Source organism: Anomaloglossus baeobatrachus, chromosome 4 (genome assembly GCF_048569485.1).
Source record: "Anomaloglossus baeobatrachus isolate aAnoBae1 chromosome 4, aAnoBae1.hap1, whole genome shotgun sequence".
NCBI classification, from domain to species: Eukaryota; Metazoa; Chordata; class Amphibia; order Anura; family Aromobatidae; genus Anomaloglossus; species Anomaloglossus baeobatrachus.
Genome location: NC_134356.1, coordinates 23,371,125 through 23,391,724, shown reverse-complemented (window position 1 = coordinate 23,391,724; position 20,600 = coordinate 23,371,125). Strand labels below are relative to the sequence as shown.

At 52.1% G+C, this 20,600-nt stretch overlaps 2 protein-coding genes across 2 annotated transcripts in view; one reads left to right on the top strand and one right to left on the bottom strand.

Moving 5' to 3' along the window:
* DGKI (diacylglycerol kinase iota) overlaps nucleotides 1-20,600 on the top strand; it is a 197,162-nt gene that overhangs the window by 134,116 nt on the left and 42,446 nt on the right. The gene's annotated exons all lie outside the window — the stretch shown is intronic.
* The window catches only part of LOC142302719 (uncharacterized), a 44,911-nt gene that overhangs the window by 2,808 nt on the left and 21,503 nt on the right, over nucleotides 1-20,600 (bottom strand). The window contains exon 2 of the mRNA XM_075343836.1: nucleotides 620-2,045. Coding sequence (XP_075199951.1) covers nucleotides 644-2,017 — 1,374 coding nt within the window. The 5' untranslated portion in view covers nucleotides 2,018-2,045 and the 3' untranslated portion in view covers nucleotides 620-643. The remainder of the gene's footprint in view (nucleotides 1-619; nucleotides 2,046-20,600) is intronic.

Genomic DNA, 20,600 nt, shown 5'->3' with positions numbered 1-20,600 from the left:
CCATACCATAGAGGTCCTCAAGACATCACCATACTACAGAGGTTCTCATGACATCACCATTCTGCAGAAGCCCTCATGACCTCACCATACTACAGAGGCCCTCATGACATCACCATACTGCAGAGGTCCTCATGACATCACCATACTGCAGAGGCCCTCATGACATCACCATACTGCAGAGGTCCTCATGACATCACCATACTGCAGAGGTCCTCATGACATCACCATACTACAAAGGTCCTATTTGACACCTCAGAAGAGGACATCGGTGAGTTATGAATAAGTATGTGACTCTCGAATTTTTCCAAAATCAAAGGGTTATACATAATGTTGTAGGCTGAACCTACCCAATACCCTTCAACTAAAAATTGACAGCCATTAAAATACCGCTAAAATCAATAAGGTCTGAGACCAACCCTCTCCATAAATTGGCCATAACACATTTTCGAGACCTCCAGTGATGGAATCCTGAACGCCAATTTGTATAAGACACTGGCGAAGTACGGGCTGATTAATCCCCACCATGATCTTAAATACACAGGGACTGTGTATGTAGATGAAAGATTTGGCTTAATTTAGAAAAATGCTAAGTTTTTTGTTACTATTAGGATTACGTTACCTTAGGATTTTCTTTTTACACTCTTCAATTTATCTTGACTCTCGTTTCAAGATCTTCACATCTGCTGAGACGCACCACGAGGTCCCAGTACGTAGCACCGTCAATTTCGCTGTGCGGAACTCCATTCTCTTTCAGCCTCCTCCATATCGTCACGCGTGAAGGACATCCGGGTCCCGCTCTGCGAATCTCCCAATACCGATCCGCTTCTTGTCTTTCCGAATCCCATTGAGAATACTCAGACAAGCGAGCGGCTTCTTCAATGGTGTAGTAGTCGTCGTCATGCAAATATTTGATAGCTTCACGCAAGGGAGGGAGCAGGCCGTCCAAGATGGCGTTTATGTACTCGGGTTCATCCCTCGATGAGGAGAATGAGTTGAGGCGATAGATCATCCACATGCGGTTGAAATATTGTAACACCATTTCATTCTTCCTCATTTGTTCTGTGCACAAGACGTCGTCTAGATCAGGAACGAACCTTTCCGCGATGTTTTTGCACATATCATGCCAAGAATATTCAGTCATTTTTATTATGGGGGGTATTGAAGAGAAGACGGCGGAATCCGTACACCGGTGAAGGATTTTTTCGAAGTCTTTTCCACTCCATTCCCATATCCTGTATTCTGCCTCACAGCTACACAGCCAGTCGAAAACATTCAGTCTGGTGACCGGTCCAAGCCTCTCTACAATGGTCTTAATGGACTCCACATCTAATGATTTCTCTCCGTTGCCATTTTCCAGCTGTTTGTAAGGAACTAGTTGGTTCCCTTTATCGGAAGGATAGCAATGGAAGTCATTTTTAATGTACTGACATTTTTGTTTTCCATTATATTCCACCAGTTGACTTTGGAAAGACGACAATGTCTTCTCCAGTTGACCACACTTGGCTCGTTCTTGGCAAAGTTCTTCTTCCAAGCGTTGGACCTCTAATGTCAATAATCGCTCCCGATCCTCCAGTGCTGTTCTGAGGTTGACTTCCCTCTCCTGATTTTGGACTCTCATCTTCTCTTTGATATTCAGTTCCACCTGAAGATCAGCACATTTTTTCTCCATGATGACATTTTGGTTCTTCAGACTTTCGTTCTCGTGGATTTTCTGGCTCAGATCTATCCTCAAGGTTTTCGCCTCTTCTAATTTGTCACTGGTCATTTTGGCTAAATTAAACAGCTCCGAAAACATGGCGGCTTTGGGTTTCTCAGATTTCGGTGGCTTTTCTTTGGAGGACTGAAACTCTTCCCATGATTCACACCAATCCTTCCAAGGGTTCCAATTTCTGTATTCCAGAGAAGAGTAATTAGGGGTCAGACTAAATTTAGAATATATGATCTTGTACCACTCATGGTGCAATATTGTCCAAGAACGATGATTTTTGCGATGCATCCAGTTCTTTAGAGCATCCATAGTTGCCGGAGATGAGATTTTTTTTTTCCTAAGAAAAGAAGGAAGTATATTTATTAAAAAAAAAAACCAACAAAACAATAAAAATACAAAATTTTACACATTTTATTAAGTTTATTTGAAAAGTACTATCCATAGGTTAAATGATGATGTGCAAATTGGTAGTGGTCTGACTACTGGGACCTCTAAAGATCCCAAAAACAGGCTGTGTACTGCCTTAAACCCCTCAGATGCCGTGGTCCATAGCCTCTAAGGGGTTACCTCGATTATAATGAGTTCTCCTGCTGTCATCCCATTGGCAACCTGCTATTTGAAAAGTACTATCCATAGGTTAGAGGATAACATACAAATTGGTAGGGGTCTGACTACTGACTACTGGGACCTCTAAAGATCCCGAAAACAGGCTGTCTACTGCCTTATCCCCCTCAGATTCCATGGTCCATAGCAACTAAGGGGTTACATCAATTATAATGAGTTCTCCCATTGTCATTTCATTGGCAATCGGCTATTTAAAAAGTAATATCCATAGGTTAGATGATAGCATCAAATTGGTAGGGGTCTGACTACTATGACCTCTAAAGATCCAGAAAACAGGCTGTCTGCTGCCTTAACCCCCTCAAATGCTGTGGTCCATAGCATCTAAGGGGTTGCATTTATTATAATGAGTTTTCCCATTGTCATCCCATTGGCAACCTGATATTTGATAAGTACTATCTATAGGTTAGATGATAACGTGCAAATTGGTAGGAATCTGACTACTGGGACCTCTAAAGATCCCAAAAACGGGCTGTCTACTGCTTTAACCCTCTGGGATCTCGCGGTCTGTAGCATCTAAGGGGTTACATCGATTATAATGAGTTCTCCCTTTGTCGTCCCATTGGCAACCTGTTACTTGAAAAGTACTATCCATAGGTTAGATTATCACATGAAAATTGTTAGGGGTCAGATCCAGAAAATGGGCTGTCTACTGCTTTAACCCTCTGGGATGTCGCGGTCCATAGCATCTAAGGGGTTACATTGAATAATTATATGATTATAAGGAGTTTTCCCTTTGTCTTCCCATTGGCAAGTTGCTATTTGAAAAATACTATCCATACGTTAAATCATAACATGCAAATTGGTAGGGGTCTGACTACTGGGACCTCCAAAGATCCCAAAAACGGGCTGTCTACTGCCATAACCCACTCGGATGCTGTGGTCCATAGCATCTAAGGGGTTACATCGATTATAATGAATTCTCCCGTTGTCATCCCATTGGCAATTGCCTATTTGAAAAGTACCATCCATAGGTTAGATGATAACATGCAAATTGGTAGGGGTCTGACTACTGGGACCTCCAAAGATCCCGAAAACAGGCTGTGTACTGCCTTAACCCCCTCGGATGTTGCGGTCCAAAGCATCTAAAGGGGTTAGAATGAATTATTCACTTATAATGAGTTCTCCCTTTGTCATCCCATTGTTAACCTGCGATGTGATTGATCGGAGGCAGTGGCATTTGGAGGCTTAAGGGGAACGAGTCACCAAAAAAATTACCCTGTATTAATAAGGTTTTTATATGGAATGTTTGGTCTTTATTTTTTTTAAATTTGGGGGAAAAAACCCAGAAAACGTTCAGTTTTCACACCGGCCACTAGGCTTAATAATAGACTTATACTATCCTGTTCTCTACAGATGCATATACCTAAGAGTTTTAAAGTTCACGTACCAATTTGGTATCACTGCGATCGCATTGACCGAGAGAATAAACATAAAAAGAGGAGTAAGTGTAAATGGGGAAAAAAAAAATACCAATTTTTTTTCTATTTTTCATCCCAACCCCCTCTAAAAGTTAATAAGACTTAATAAATAAGTGACTTATATCGCTAAATAGCACCAATCAAAAATACAACTGGTCATATAGAGAAAAAAAATGATGGCCGCACAAAAATAAAGAGAATTACACCAAACTAGGCTCGTTAATGGGGGAGGGGGAAGCTCTGAATTGTCCAGGATTAGAAAAAAAATATTTTTTTTATTATTTTTTTTTTTTTTTTATAGAAACAGCGCCACCATTGTCTACAGGCTGTATGTGGTATTGCAGGTCCTCAATAGATAAAGCGTCAATCAGATAAAGTTTATAATTTGAGGGGATAAAATCAGCAGCAAACCCTGCCAGGCCACATCCATACTGGGGTTTTCGAGGAGTTTTGTGCACATAGAAAAGAATGAACTTTTACATTTCTATATAGAAAAACTTTTCAACATCTTCACTTCAGGTTTCTAAAAAAAAAAAAAAAAAAAAAAAAAAGAGGTTAAAAGAAGTGACCGGTTCATTCCTATGGTGGCTTCCGCTCCAAGACGGTCATTACTTTACAATCCAAGTCAATGAAAAGCTAAAAAGATGGCCCTCGTTTGGAGAGTTTCACCATCGTTTTTTGCTTTTAAAAAAAAACAAACAAAAAAAAACCCCTAGTGGTTTATTCATTATTCAATGAGATAAAAAAAACAAGCAATAACAATAGAAAACACACAAAAAATGGTAAAACTATCCAAAAAAAAACCCCAGAATTGTAAAAAAAAGACACTTGAAAAAACCCAAAAACGACACAAATGAGATTTCAGGAAAAAGTTTCTGCCGGTGTGCAGATATCCAGTGAGAGGACACTCTCCAAATCTCAAAACTCCTCAAAAACTTGGGGTTTCTTCTTTAGAAACTCAGCAAAAAGGGTATGTAAAGTCTTTTTCAGGGGGAACACACCTGAAAAAGTGCAGCGAAACATTAACATAAAGGAATGTAAAAACAACACTGTGCACATGCTCATTCCTTGAACGGCTGCACTTAGGTAAACCTTGGCAGTAAGACATCATGTTGTACAGACCCTTCATGGTTAAGGCCTCCTTCACACGTGGTGTCTCCGGTACGTTTTTGGTCAGTTTCCTCACAGACCGGAGACACGGGCACACGTAGACCTAAAGCAGATTGAGATGTTTTTTTTTCCTGAATGTTTTCTTGTTTGCAGCCTTTTGGGCCTCTTTCACACGTCCGTGTCTCCGGTACGTGTTTGGTCCTTTTCCTCACGTACCGGAGACAGTGGCACACGCAGAACCATTAAAATCAATGGGTCTGCGCTCAAGTGCGTATTCTGCCATAGACCGTGTGTACGTGTGGAGCCTACGTGTGCCTATGTGCTCCACACGTAGACATGTCCGCTTTTCTCCAGCATCACGGGTGTCACACGGACCGCACGGATGTAAAAAAAAAATGTATACTCACCAGTCTCAGCCGCTGCTGTCACTTGCTTTCGACCGCCGCTCATTATACTCATTGCATATTCACTCCAATGCGGCCGGAAGCAGCAGCAGCGAGGAGTCGGCAGGACCGGAGACCGGAGATCAGCACCACGGACAGCGAAGCCAGGGACGGGTGAGCAGAAATATCACGGATAACACACGGAGAACGCACGTGTGCCATAAACACGGCTCACGGAGGGCAAAACGCACCTCTGACACGTCCGTGAAAAACGTGCGTGATTTTCACGGACGTGTGAAAGAGGCCTATGGCAGAATACGCACGTGAGCGCAGACCGTGTCTCAGGTACGGGAGGAAACGGACCAAAAACGTACCGGAGACACGGACGTGTGAAAGAGGCCTATGGCAGAATACGCACGTGAGCGCAGACCGTGTCTCAGGTACGGGAGGAACAGACCAAAAACGTACCGGAGACACGGACGTGTGAAAGAGGCCTTGAATAGTTTGGAGCAGATTCCATCAGGAGGGACTTCAAAGAAATGACCTCCCCCCACCCCCGCTCCCATCCACAAAACCTCTCCAGGAAAGATGAGGCGACATAAGAACAGCAAAAAGAACTTACATTGAAATGAATAGTGGTTTTTGCATTTTTTTAGGCAATTTTTGGGGCATTTTTAGAGTGGATCCACCTAAAATATTAAGGCTTTTACCTGGCATCCTTCAGCCCACCAGGACATTGTTTACCTGCTCTCTCTGCTGGAGGTCGCCCTCCATCCTCCTGACCTGTTCTCTTTTTGCTGTAAAGAAGGACTCTTTTTGGGGGGGGGAGGCTGAATGAGTTGGAGTTTTCAGTTTTTGTTGGAACTGTTGTGAGGCCAATTGTTAGGTCAGACGTTCTCTGATCCGACTGATTATTTGGTTAAAAGATGGAATATTAACACATCAGGTCGGCGTGTGCGGCCCCTTTCAGAGTGTGTAGAGAAAACTTATCACACAGTCAGGATTGTGTTGTCTGGTTACAATTTCCTGTCTTCCCATTTAGACCTTATCTAGGGGCGACCTTCACCCTCAGAGAAAAACAAACAATATTAGTGTGACACCGACCAGCTGCTAACTCAGCAAAATTATACAGAAAATATCATGGTGGCTAATACACGGAATAGACACACCCCACCTATCATCAGAAGGGGCAACATACGCAGCTGATGATCATTTAATGCCTATGAAGTGAAAGCTGCACACCAAATTCAGAGTAATATGAACACGCATAACTGCTTTATGATACATAAAGAATGAAAAATACAACTAGCCATATGAAAAACACACATAGAGGTAACATTTGGTTAGGTACCCATGCACACAAGCAGGTTTCAGCCGCACATAGAGGTAACATTTGGTTAGGTACCCATGCACACAAGCAGGTTTTAACCGCATATAGAGGTAACATTTTGTTAGGGACCCCATAAATAAGAGATTACCGTGAAGTGGTTATGGGGCAGTAATGAATTGATCAATACATTAGCTAAATATCTTTTTTTCAAAATAATCCTCAGCAGTTATGCAATATCACCCAAAAAAATGTTTTCCATTTTTTCATATGGCTAGTTGTATTTTTCATTCTTTATGTATCATAAAGCAGTTATGCTTGTTCATATTACTCTGAATTTGGTGTGCAGCTTTCACTTCATATAGATTATGTATTTTTTGGCTAGCGCCCTGTTCACATTTACAATGGTGTTCCAGCAGTCATTTTGATTGTGATCATTTAATGACATCCTAACATGATGTAGTGCTGGTGTGTGCAGAAATGTGCATGAATGTGAGGTATGTGTGTGTGTGTGTGTGTGTGTGTGTGTGTGTGCATGAATGTGAGGTGTGTGTGTGTGTATGAATGTGAGGTGTGTGTGTGTGTGTGTGTATGAATGTGAGGTGTGTGTGTATGAATGTGAGGTGTGTGTGTGTGTGTGCATGAATGTGAGGTGTGTGCATGAGTGTGAGGTGTGTGTGTGCATGAATGTGAGGTGTGTATGCATGAATGTGAGGTGTGTATGCATGAATGTGAGGTGTGTATGCATGAATGTGAGGTGTGTGTGTCGCGGGCGGGGAGGAGGGTGTCAGCACACCGCGCTCACCCCTTCTGCTCGGGTCCGGCAGCTGCTCAGTGGTGGCTCGAGCTGTGAGCCGGATCCCGGGGGTTTCTCGAGCGGCACTCCTCGCCCGTGAGTGAAAGGGGTTTGTGGGGTGTGGGGGTTGTTTATAGTCCGTGACGCCACCCACGGTTGTGGTGATTTCACCACCGCTGCTCAATACGGGGGTCCCGGGGATGGTGATGCGGAGCAGCCAGGTGTTGTGTTGCCCCTCCGTGGGTAGGGGTCGGTGATCCCGGGGCCCGGTTGTCACAAACCACCGGGGGGGTCACTCAGAAATCCCCCGCGCTGGCTACCAGTACGTCACAATCGGGGGGTAACAAGTGGGGGTCACCCCTCCTTTATACCTCCCGACCGACAGACAGAGCACGTGACGCGCTCTCTAGCGCCCCTCTTATAGTCAGGCCAATTATGGAATTGCCCGACAATAAGCAAGGAGGCCGCTATACTACTTATGCCGATTATTGAAGGGTCCCCGGTGAGAGTAGGGTATATATTCCCCCGACCTCCGCGGGCGGAATATATAAAATCTCCCCGAATCTCACTGGCCTCCCCACAATAATCCTTGGCACAATTCGCTGCCACCAACCGCTTCACGGTAACTATTAGCCGAACACACAGACGTGGGATTCAAGATCGAGATAACAGAGCAGCCCAAGATTAATTATATAATTTAATCAGCCTAAAGCACACTAGAAACTACAATATATACAATAGGGAATCTACAGAATATACATATGTCAGAGTACAGTTACAATCAAAGCATGGGTTACAAACAGGCATACACAGTTCCAGCAGTTACCTTGTTGCGTCTGGCCACAGGGGGGCGCTGTACCCAGGTTTCTAGGATCCTTCCCACAGATGTTTCCTACACGTGCCCCCAGCGAAAAGAACACTGGAAAATGGCCGAAGTAGGGTTATCAACCTGGGCAGATCCAGGTCCCCTCCTACCTTAGTGACCTCACAGGGAAGCACTGCTCCACCCCTGGCTTGAGTTATGGACAATCCACAACATGGAATATGGGCCATAACTTTGCCTGGGAGCGTCGTAGGCGGACGCCAATGCTCTCATTGTGACAGTTATGAATTTAGCTACAGAACGAGGGGACTCATGACCTGTCTGCCAGTTCCCCATTGGCTGATATCACGCCTGGGGCATTTCCCAATGTCCTGCTCCCATAAAAAGGGTGTGCCGGCATCGTCCGCATGCGGAGACACCATTTTTATGGTTGCCATATTTATCGGAAATATGGCTTGCGAGATATGAACCATTTTTTACTGGAGTCGTTCTGTCTGGCTATTTCCATAGCCTTGCTAATGAGATACAACTCTTGTTACAGGGTGACGGCAGGGAGTCATCCTGTGTCCATTGTTCCCACACCACCTCATTTCCATATCACAGGACATGGCCATGGAGGTGTAAGTGGAACACTGAGAACAAGAAGGGAGGGGGCACTGCCAGGGAGTGATGAGGGATTATGACTGGAGTCATAATTCATCTTCATATCCCGGGATTTGCCTCACACCTCCCCCCTTTTGAGGGCGCTAGGGGGCAGCACACTCCGGTGTTCCCCCGTGCGCCCGTCCGCGACCTCTCCTTGTCGGGACAGCCCGTCTGCGTTACCGTGGTCACGGCCCCTTTTGTGGCGAATGGTGAAGTTGTATTGCTGGAGCGCAAGGCTCCATCGCAACAATCGCCCATTCGTCCCAGAGACGGTGTGCAACCAGCTGAGGGGATTGTGGTCCGTCTCCACGATGAAGTGGCGCCCGTATAGATAGGGTTGCAGACGCTGCAGGGCCCACACTATGGCCAGGCACTCCTTCTCCATCGTGGAATAGGCAACTTCCCTTGGTAACAGCTTCCTGCTCAGGTACAAGACTGGGTGCTCTTGGCTCGCAGAGTCCACCTGGCTGAGCACCGCACCGAGGCCGAAGTCACTGGCGTCGGTCTGTACTACAACCGGCCGCGTGAAGTCGGCTGCCTGTAGCACGGGCGGGCTGGACAGGGCGTCCTTTAGGGCCCGGAAGGCTGTCTCGCAGTCCATTGTCCAATCGACTGCAGAGGGCAGCTTCTTCTTGGTGAGGTCCGTCAAGGGCTTTGCCAGGCTACTATAGCATGGAACAAACCTCCTATAGTACCCAGCGGTCCCCAAGAAGGACATCACCTGCTTCTTGGTCCTGGGGGTGGGCCAGGATGCGATGGCCTCCACTTTCTCAGGCTCGGGCTTCAGTGTTCCCCCGCCTACCCGGTGACCGAGGTACTGGACCTCGCTCATGGCCAGCTGACACTTGCCCGGCTTGATGGTCAAACCTGCCCGGTGGACCCGCCTGAGCACCTGTGCTAGATGCTCTAGGTGATCTTCCCAGGTGGGACTGAAGACGGCAATGTCATCCAGGTACGCGGCCGCGTACCCTTCAAGTCCCTTGAGCAGGGTGTTGACCATCCGCTGGAAAGTGGCAGGGGCATTCCTCATCCCGAATGGCATCACCGTGGACTCGTACAGTCCAAATGGGGTAATAAAGGCAGAGCGTTCCCTGGCCTTGCGAGTCAGGGGGATCTGCCAATATCCCCGGCTCAGATCCATGATGGTCAGGTACTGAGCCCCGGCCAACTGATCGAGCAGGTCATCGATGCGTGGCATTGGGTACGCATCGGCGACCGTGACCGCATTGAGCCCCCTGTAGTCCACGCAGAACCGAGTGGTTCGGTCCTTCTTAGGGACGAGGACTACAGGCGAGGCCCAAGCGCTGTTGGATGCCTGGATCACCCCCAGCTTCAGCATCTCGTCAATCTCCTGGCGCATGTGTTGCTGCACCTCCAGGGAGACCCGATATGCTGAACGCCGGATCGGGGGATGATCCCCAGTGTCCACGTGATGGACAGCCAAGTCAGTCCTTCCGGGCTGGTTGGTAAACAACCCCCGGAAGGGGAGGAGGGTGGCCCACAGCTGGGACCGTTGGTCTTCCAAGAGCTGGTGGCCAACCTCCACATCCTCAATGGATCCGCCTGCCCTAACCTGGGCTAGCATATCCAAGAGGGTTTCCGCTTCTCCCTCCTCGGGCAGGTTGCACACGGGGAGCGCACATGCCTCCCGCTCATGATGTGCCTTCATCATGTTCACATGGAAGGGCTTCCGCCTTCCACGGGCAGGGTCCAGGGTGACCAGGTACGTCACAGGGTTGAGCTGCTGGTACACGAGGTATGGGCCTTCCCAGGCTGCCTGAAGCTTGTCCTGTGGTACGGGGACCAGTACCCACACCTTTTGACCCACTTGGTAGGTCCTCTCACAAGCGTTCTGGTCGTACCAACGCTTCTGATCGGCCTGGGCTTGAGCCATATTGTCGTGTACCAGTTGCGTCAAGGCCTGCATTTTGTCCCGGAAGCGCATGACATACTCGATAACCGACACTCCAGGGGTGGCCAAATCCCCTTCCCAAGCCTCTTTCACCAGAGCCAGGGGGCCCCGCACACGTCGCCCGTACAGGAGCTCAAACGGTGAGAATCCTGTTGAGGCCTGTGGAACCTCCCGGTAAGCAAATAACAGGTGTGGGAGATACCGCTCCCAGTCACGCCCATGGGAGTCGACCAACATCTTAAGCATCTGCTTTAAGGTGCCATTGAACCGCTCGCACAGGCCATTAGTCTGTGGATGGTACGGGCTGGCCACCAGATGTCGCACCTGGACCTGCTTACAGAGGGCCTCCATCAGCTGGGACATGAATTGGGTCCCCCGGTCAGTGAGCATTTCCTGGGGAAAACCCACTCGGGAGAAAATCTCCAGCAATGCGGTGGCCACCTTGTCAGCCCGAATGGACGACAAGGCCACTGCTTCTGGGTACCGGGTGGCATAGTCCACTACCGTCAGTATGAAGCGTTTCCCGGAGCTGCTGGGGATGGCCAGCGGGCCGACCAGATCCACAGCCACCCTCCTGAAAGGCTCATCGATGATTGGCAGAGATACCAGTGGGGCTTTGGGGTGTGGCCCCGCCTTCCCCACTCTCTGACAGGTTTCACACGAACGGCAGTAGGCAGCCACATCGGCCCCCATTTTTGGCCAGTAGAAATGCTGGTTTAACCTGGCCTTGGTCTTAGCGATCCCTAGGTGTCCGGCCATCGGAATCTCATGTGCGATCCGCAACAACTCCGTCCGGAACGGATAGGGTACCACCAACTGTCGGTCCCTGGGCCACGCCTCCGGTGAACCCTGCTGGACCGTGGCCCGGTACAGCCGTCCTTGGTCCCAGACCACTCGCTCCGGGTCCGAGTCCGAGGGAGGCTGGGCCGCCTGCTCCTTAAGAGCTTTCAGGCTGTCGTCAGCTTCTAACGCTGCCTGAAACCCCTGACTAGATGTGGCCAGAATCGACGAGACTGTCACATCTTCGGTCAGTACCCCGGGACCTGTGTCCTGGCCTCCACCTGACTCGGCTGCCACTTGGTCAGAAGGGGAAGAGCTATCGGACCTCCGGGAGGCCCCTTGGCTTCCAGCACTCCCACTGCGGGGGACAGCGGCCACAGCCGCTGCGACCGTGGGTCGTGCCTGCTCCTCCTCCGTTCCTGACCAAGTCGCCGGTTCAGGCAGACCTACCTGGCTTCCTGACACCCCGGTTGTGGGGGAACCATGCACCGAGATCTTACCTGGGAGCACTTCCGCTCCTGGACCGGCCCCAATCTCACCTGCCTGTTCCCCTCCTGCAGCAACAGAACCCCGCTGTGAAATCTCTGGGGACCCCACATTTGCTGTGGTAGCCCCCACCCCACACACTGGTCCTCCCCCTGCAGCACCCTGCTCTCTGCTTATCCCTGCAGAGGGCAACAGATCCCAGCTCACAGGCTGATTACTTGTAGAGGCATTGTCACACCTTTCTCTGACCCCCTCCCCTGTCACAGCTGCAGCTGTGTGTGTGTCTATGGTGTCTGTGCAAGCAGAAATATCAGAGTTCACTCCCCCCTCTCTCACATCATTCATAGATAACACATTAACATTGTCAGGAGTCATGTCCGTACTGGCTGAAGGTTCAGCCCTTGGTTGGGGCCCAAACTGGGAGGTTATCTGCCCCAAATCTGTCCCAAGTAGCACGTTTGCAGGGATCCGATCAGTTACCCCCACCTCCCTCACCCCTCGCCCTGCGCCCCAGTCCACATAAATGTCAGCAACAGGCAGCGCCGGGTCAATGCCTCCAATCCCGGAGACAGCGAGGGTTTTTCCAGGGATCAAGTCTTGGGGGGACACCATCTCAGGCCGCACCAGAGTCACCTCCGAGGCGCTGTCTCGCAGTCCTATGGTCACAGACCGGCCGACGGTGACAGGTTGGAAGCTGTCCAGGGACCTACCACCACCCCCACCCACACAATACACCTTGGGCGGCCCTTGGGACGGGGACGGAGCCGGGGCCTTGGGACGCTGAGGGCACATGGCCTTGAAGTGTCCAGGTAGGTTGCACTGGTGGCACCGTCTTGGCTCTGCCACGGGCCTGGAGAGGGGAGTTGAGGGGGACACCCCCTGCAGTCTAGGGGCAGGTGGGGCAGTCGCAGAGTTCATCTTACCCCCTCTCCAGGTGCTGCTGGTGGCTGCTCTCCTGGCCTCAGGGGCCCGATTGTTGGTGTAGTCATCGGCCAGGGCAGCTGTAGCCGTGGACCCCTTTGGCTTCTGGTCTCGGATGAACTGGCGGAGATCCTCAGGGCAGTTCCACAAGAGTTGCTCCGTGATGAACAAGTCCAGGATCTCCGGTCCGGTGGAAAGCTGCAGGCCTTGGGTCCAGTGGTCGGCAGCTCGGGCAAGTGCCCGCCTGTGGTCAGCCCAGGAGTCCTTTGGTCCCTTCTGTAGGCTCCGGAACTTCTTGCGGTAGGACTCCGGGGTGAGGTTGTACTGTTGGATCAGGGCCCGCTTGATGGTGTCGTAGCCCTGATCTGCCTCAGCAGGCAAGTCCCCAAGGATATCCAGGGCCTTACCCCTTAAACGGGGGGTCAGGTATTTGGCCCACTGGTCCTTGTTCAGATGGTGCTGCAAGCAAGTCCGTTCAAAAGCAGTCAAGAAAGAGTCCAAGTCTCCATCCTTCTCCAGCACTGGGAAGTCCTCAACACGGACCTTTGGAAGTTTGGTGTCTTGAAGGTCACGTGTGGCTGATGAGGGCCGGAGCTGAGCTAGCTGCAGCTGGTAGTCACGCTCTGCCTGGCGCTCTTCACGCGCTGCCTGCCGCTCCGCAGCCTCAGCCTCACGCGCTGCTTGCCGCTCTGCCCTGCGCTCTGCCAGGAGTCCCTTGTAGCCCTCCTGGTCTCCAGCCTGGAGAAGGGCCATAGCCATTTGAAGAAGGCTATCCGAGCCTCCCAGGCTCGGTGGAATGGCACGTGGTGATCTGCGGCCCGCTGCGGAGCCTGGTGATTCACTGTCCCTTGCAGAGCGGAGGGCTGGCATCTGGCTCGTTGAGGACCCTTGGGTGAGCTGCTCCTCATCTTGTCCATAATTGCCAGCTTGTGCGCTGTCCTCTGCAGAACGGTTTTCTGGCGTCGAGCTCCTGGAGGATTCGTGGGCAACCTCCTCATTACTGCCCACAGCACCGTCCTCCCTCTCTTCGGCTCCTGCTTTAGCATTGGCCAGTTGCATAGCTCTGCTCCTGGTGCCATCAGCCATTCTTGCAGACTTTTGGTCACTGACACAGAACTGACACCTGATGCCTCCACACACCTTACAGTATCTGCACTCTGACACTCTAGTGTTGAGCTAGTCTGAAGACCCCAGCAGCCACAGCTGCTGCAGGCAGTCTTTAGTGTCTGGGAGTATGGGTCTCACACTCACACACACTATTATCTCGATCCCACCGCTTGCCACCAATATGTCACAAACCACCGGGGGGGTCACTCAGAAATCCCCCGCGCTGGCTACCAGTACGTCACAATCGGGGGGTAACAAGTGGGGGTCACCCCTCCTTTATACCTCCCGACCGACAGACAGAGCACGTGACGCGCTCTCTAGCGCCCCTCTTATAGTCAGGCAAATTATGGAATTGCCCGACAATAAGCAAGGAGGCCGCTATACTACTTATGCCGATTATTGAAGGGTCCCCGGTGAGAGTAAGGTATATATTCCCCCGACCTCCGCGGGCGGAATATATAAAATCTCCCCGAATCTCACTGGCCTCCCCACAATAATCCTTGGCACAATTCGCTGCCACCAACCGCTTCACGGTAACTATTAGCCGAACACACAGACGTGGGATTCAAGATCGAGATAACAGAGCAGCCCAAGATTAATTATATAATTTAATCAGCCTAAAGCACACTAGAAACTACAATATATACAATAGGGAATCTACAGAATATACATATGTCAGAGTACAGTTACAATCAAAGCATGGGTTACAAACAGGCATACACAGTTCCAGCAGTTACCTTGTTGCGTCTGGCCACAGGGGGGCGCTGTACCCAGGTTTCTAGGATCCTTCCCACAGATGTTTCCTACACGTGCCCCCAGCGAAAAGAACACTGGAAAATGGCCGAAGTAGGGTTATCAACCTGGGCAGATCCAGGTCCCCTCCTACCTTAGTGACCTCACAGGGAAGCACTGCTCCACCCCTGGCTTGAGTTATGGACAATCCACAACATGGAATATGGGCCATAACTTTGCCTGGGAGCGTCGTAGGCGGACGCCAATGCTCTCATTGTGACAGTTATGAATTTAGCTACAGAACGAGGGGACTCATGACCTGTCTGCCAGTTCCCCATTGGCTGATATCACGCCTGGGGCATTTCCCAATGTCCTGCTCCCATAAAAAGGGTGTGCCGGCATCGTCCGCATGCGGAGACACCATTTTTATGGTTGCCATATTTATCGGAAATATGGCTTGCGAGATATGAACCATTTTTTACTGGAGTCGTTCTGTCTGGCTATTTCCATAGCCTTGCTAATGAGATACAACTCTTGTTACAGGGTGACGGCAGGGAGTCATCCTGTGTCCATTGTTCCCACACCACCTCATTTCCATATCACAGGACATGGCCATGGAGGTGTAAGTGGAACACTGAGAACAAGAAGGGAGGGGGCACTGCCAGGGAGTGATGAGGGATTATGACTGGAGTCATAATTCATCTTCATATCCCGGGATTTGCCTCACACCGGTGATGGCTTGGGAGTTGCAGGGCCTGGTGGGCGCAGGGACACGGGGGGCGCAGCGCTGTGCCTTGCGGCACTGTGGTACTCACTCAGCCTGAGACGTGAACACAGTTGGTACGGTAAACCAAACGGCTGGTCAGACGGTCCCACGGACGGCTGCTTCCGCTCTCCCGGTAGGTGACGGTGATGTCCCTCTTCCCTGCACCTTGTGTACTTTTTGGTTGCGATGGGTCCCCACCGGTAACCCGCTCCCCGGCTTCAAGCTGGGCCGGAGGAGCTCTACTCTTTGCCCGCAGGCGCTGGCCCTCAGAAACTGGTGCCCTGGCGGTGGCGGTGTCTCTGTTGTACAGGTTGGGCTGTTGCCTTCTATCGGGTCTTGGTTGTTGGGGGATCTGCGTCCCCGTCACTGACGGATTCGGCAAATTTGGCGACTCCTAGCCTTGCCGGGGTCCGAGAGGCCCCTGCCCTGGTGCTGACTGTCCTTCGGAACACTGCTCCAGACCGCCGGGCACACAGCCTACGGGGTCCTTCCAGGAACTTCCATACGGTCCCCCTCCAGACAGTCACCGCCGTTGCTGACCTTGCTGACCTGTCCTGCACACAGCTGGACTACTTCAGGCTTCTTCTGTCACCACTTTTGCTTTCCTCCTTTACCACTTTGCTTTCTGTTACTTTCACTTAGCTGTTTACTTTAGCCCCTTGGCTGGGCTACTCCTCCACTCCTTTCACTTCCTCCTCCAAACTCTATCTTTCCTAGACTGCCTGGTACTTCCCGCCTCCAGAGCTGTGATCTCCTCGGTGGGCGGAGCCAACCGCCTGGCCCACCCCCTGGTGTGAATCACCAGCCTTTGAAGGAAGGCAGCAAGGATTTTTGGTTCAGCTTTGGTGTGCCTACCTGGGATGTGGGGTGTGGTGGTGTGTGATCTGTGTCCCCTGGCTTGCCCAGGGCGACACATTCCCCCTTAGCAAAATGCAGACCGTCCGCGGGCTGCCGTCCAACACCGATTTTATTTTTCTGAAAAAGATAACATTATAATTCAACAACAACACATTTTTAATAACTCTTCCCAAAACGGGAGGCACATTTACTTTAACGTTGCATAACGGTTTACTGTTACGGTTTCCGCTCTCTCCCACCCAAGCAACCTGGCCCTGATGCTGCCCCTAAAGCCCAGGCAGCACCCCTTGACCCACAGTCCAGCACACGGTACCCGAGCGGGATCTGTCCTTCCCTCCAGAGGGTAGCCACCGGTCCCTTTGGTGGCTGGGCCCCAGCCGGCTCTGCTGCGGGCCCTCCCTCCAATCTGCCTCTCCGGAGGCGGCCTGCGGAAAACGGTAACGGTAAACAACATATTTACAAGCCACTAACGTTTGTGGTTGCCCTGCAAGTTCACGGGCTTGTCCATGGATAGTTCCCATGCAAAACTTTTTAAACGGTCCCTACGGGAACAACGGTGCCGGCTCCAGCCGGTTCAATCACAAAAGCAAATCAGGTGAACTTCGGATCATTTCACTTATCATTCCTCAACTTTTCAAACAAACAAAATGGTGGTCCCAACGGGGACAGTGCTGCGGGCATCCATTGCCCTACTCCGATTCCTCTAGCGCCGGGGCCACTGCCAAGGGATAGAGGTCTGCGCTCGCTCGGGCCTCCGGGCCCCTCCTGAGCTTAACGTCCAGCGCAAACCACCCTCGCTCCCCAAAGTGCCGGGTATATTGTACAATGTCTCCCGGCATCAGGTTGTGGCCGGGATGTTCTTCGGGCAGGTGGGCATGCACATCCCGCCGGGCCACAAACACTTCGGCCTCCAGGCCCGGCTCATAGATGAACCCGTAGCCCCGGCGGACATCAAACCGCCTCACCTGCCCCTCGTACAACGGTCCCCGGACACGGAACGTGGCCTGGCGGAGATTTTCTTTTTCTCGGATAGCTCTGGCTACCAGCTCGGCCTTCTTCCGCTCCCTCTCGGCGATCTCCAGGCCCAGCGGTACCGGCTCCCTATCCCAGTACGGCGCTGCCGCCAGCACCGGCGCACGGGTCGGGCCCCGCGGGACATCCTGGACATTGCCCACTGTCAGGAATCTGGGCGGCATGTCCCGCGGTGTCTTGGCCTTGGGCGCTGCCTTGCAGCAACAACCCGGCGCGACCTCACCTGAGGTGTGGGGGATGGGCCTAGGGGCTTTCTGCTGCTGGGCCTTCGGCTCGGAGCGGGCTATCGGCTCCGGCTCGGGGAACTTTTCTGGGGATGCCTCCGGTTCTACCTTCGGAATCTTCCACGGCAACACCGCCGGTGTGCTGCGGGCTCCGGCTACAGGTTGGCCCGCTTGGGCGGGGACGCTGGGTACTGCTACCGGTTGCGGTGGTAGCAGGCCTAGTGGCGGGGTCACGGCCTCCGGGACGGGTGGCGAGGGAGGCAGCGAAGGGAGAGGGCTTGGACCGGGCCCCGGAGCCGCGATGACCGGCCCTTCCTGGGCATCGGGACGTGGGTAACTCACCCTCCCTTTCTCCGCTTCCTCCTCGCGTCTCCGCACGGTGGCTACAACGTCCGCCATGTCGGCCTCCCACTCCTCCATGAGGAGCTGCATCTTCACCTGCAGCCTTTGATAGAGCTGCGCAGTTCGGATTTCCACCCACGCCGCGGTTCCAGGCGCGGGGGCTACGGTGTCGCGGGACGGCATCCACATGCTGGCTCTTTCTTCCAGGAACGGGGTGTTTGCAGAGTCCTGGCGTCCCTGCTTTTATAGCTGCAGCTACATGCATCCAGCCGCCATCGCGTCCCCCTTAGCTCTTTCCGGCCCCTCCTCTCTCGGGGCGGGGTTTTGGCCTTCGCGCCTCTACTGCTCGAGAAGACGCTCGAGCGGGAACTTTTCGCGCCAAAGATGGCGGCTTCTGAAATTTTTCTGCCGGATACCTCCGGCGGTAACAAGGCGCACCTCTACCAGACGGCAAAGCGGTAGGATCCTGTTCGTGACGCCAAGTTGTCGCGGGCGGGGAGGAGGGTGTCAGCACACCGCGCTCACCCCTTCTGCTCGGGTCCGGCGGCCGCTGCTCAGTGGTGGCTCGAGCTGTAGGCCGGATCCCGGGGGTTTCTCGAGCGGCACTCCTCGCCCGTGAGTGAAAGGGGTTTGTGGGGTGTGGGGACTGTTTATAGTCCGTGACGCCACCCACGGTTGTGGTGATTTCACCACCGCTGCTCAATACGGGGGTCCCGGGGATGGTGATGCGGAGCAGCCAGGTGTTGTGTTGCCCCTCCGTGGGTAGGGGTCGGTGATCCCGGGGCCCGGTGATGGCTTGGGAGGTGCAGGGCCTGGTGGGCGCAGGGACACGGGGGGCGCAGCGCTGTGCCTTGCGGCACTGTGGTACTCACTCAGCCTGAGACGTGGACACAGTTGGTACGGTAAACCAAACGGCTGGTCAGACGGTCCCACGGACGGCTGCTTCCGCTCTCCCGGTAGGTGACGGTGATGTCCCTCCTCCCTGCACCTTGTGTACTTTTTGGTTGCGATGGGTCCCCACCGGTAACCCGCTCCCCGGCTTCAAGCTGGGCCGGAGGAGCTCTACTCTTTGCCCGCAGGCGCTGGCCCTCAGAAACTGGTGCCCTGGCGGTGGCGGTGTCTCTGTTGTACAGGTTGGGCTGTTGCCTTCTATCGGGTCTTGGTTGTTGGGGGATCTGCGTCCCCGTCACTGACGGATTCGGCAAATTTGGCGACTCCTAGCCTTGCCGGGGTCCGAGAGGCCCCTGCCCTGGTGCTGACTGTCCTTCGGAACACTGCTCCAGACCGCCGGGCACACAGCCTACGGGGTCCTTCCAGGAACTTCCGAACTGTCCCCCTCCAGACAGTCACCGCCGTTGCTGACCTTGCTGACCTGTCCTGCACGCAGCTGGACTACTTCAGGCTTCTTCTGTCACCACTTTTGCTTTCCTCCTTTACCACTTTCCTTTCGGTTACTTTCACTTAGCTGTTTACTTTAGCCCCTTGGCTGGGCTACTCCTCCACTCCTTTCACTTCCTCCTCCAAACTCTATCTTTCCTAGACTGCCTGGTACTTCCCGCCTCCAGAGCTGTGATCTCCTCGGTGGGCGGAGCCAACCGCCTGGCCCACCCCCTGGTGTGAATCACCAGCCTCTGAAGGAAGGCAACAAGGATTTTTGGTTCAGCTTTGGTGTGCCTACCTGGGATGTGGGGTGTGGTGGTGTGTGATCTGTGTCCCCTGGCTTGCCCAGGGCGAAACATGTGCATGAATGTGAGGTGTGTGAATGAATGTGAGGTGTGTGCATGAATGTGAGGTGTGTGTGCATGAATGTGACGTGTGTGCATGAATGTGAGGTGTGTGTGTGTGTGTGTGTGTGCATGAATGTGAGGTGTGTGCATGAATGTGAGGTGTGTGTGTGTGTGTGTGCATGAATGTGAGGTGTGTGCATGAATGTGAGGTGTGTGTGTGCATGAATGTGAGGTAGGTGTGTGCATGAATATGAGGTATGTGTGTGTGTGTGTGTGCGCATGAATGTGAGGTGTGTGTGTGCATGAATGTGAGGTGTGTCCATGAATGTGAGGTGTGTGTGTGTATGCATGAATGTGAGGTGTGTGTGTGTGTGTGTGTGCATGAATGTGAGGTGTGTGTGCATGAATGTGAGGTAGGTGTGTGCATGAATATGAGGTATGTGTGTGTGTGTGTGTGTGTGCATGAATGTGAGGTGTGTGTGTGCATGAATGTGAGGTGTGTGTGTGTGTGCATGAATGTGAGGTGTGTGTGCATGAATGTGAGGTGTGTATGCATGAATGTGAGGTGTGTGCATGAATGTGAGGTGTGTGTGTGTGCATGAATGTGAGGTGTGTGCATGAATGTGAGGTGTGTGTGTGTGTGCATGAATGTGAGGTGTGTGTGTGCATGAATGTGAGGTGTGTGCATGAATGTGAGGTGTGTGTATGAATGTGAGGTGTGTGTGTGTGTGTGTGTGTGTGTGAATGTGAGGTGTGTGTGCATGAATGTGAGGTGTGTGTGCATGAATGTGAGGTGTGTGCATGAATGTGAGGTGTGTATGAATGTGAGGTGTGTGTGTGAATGTGAGGTGCGTGTGCATGAATGTGAGGTGCGTGTGC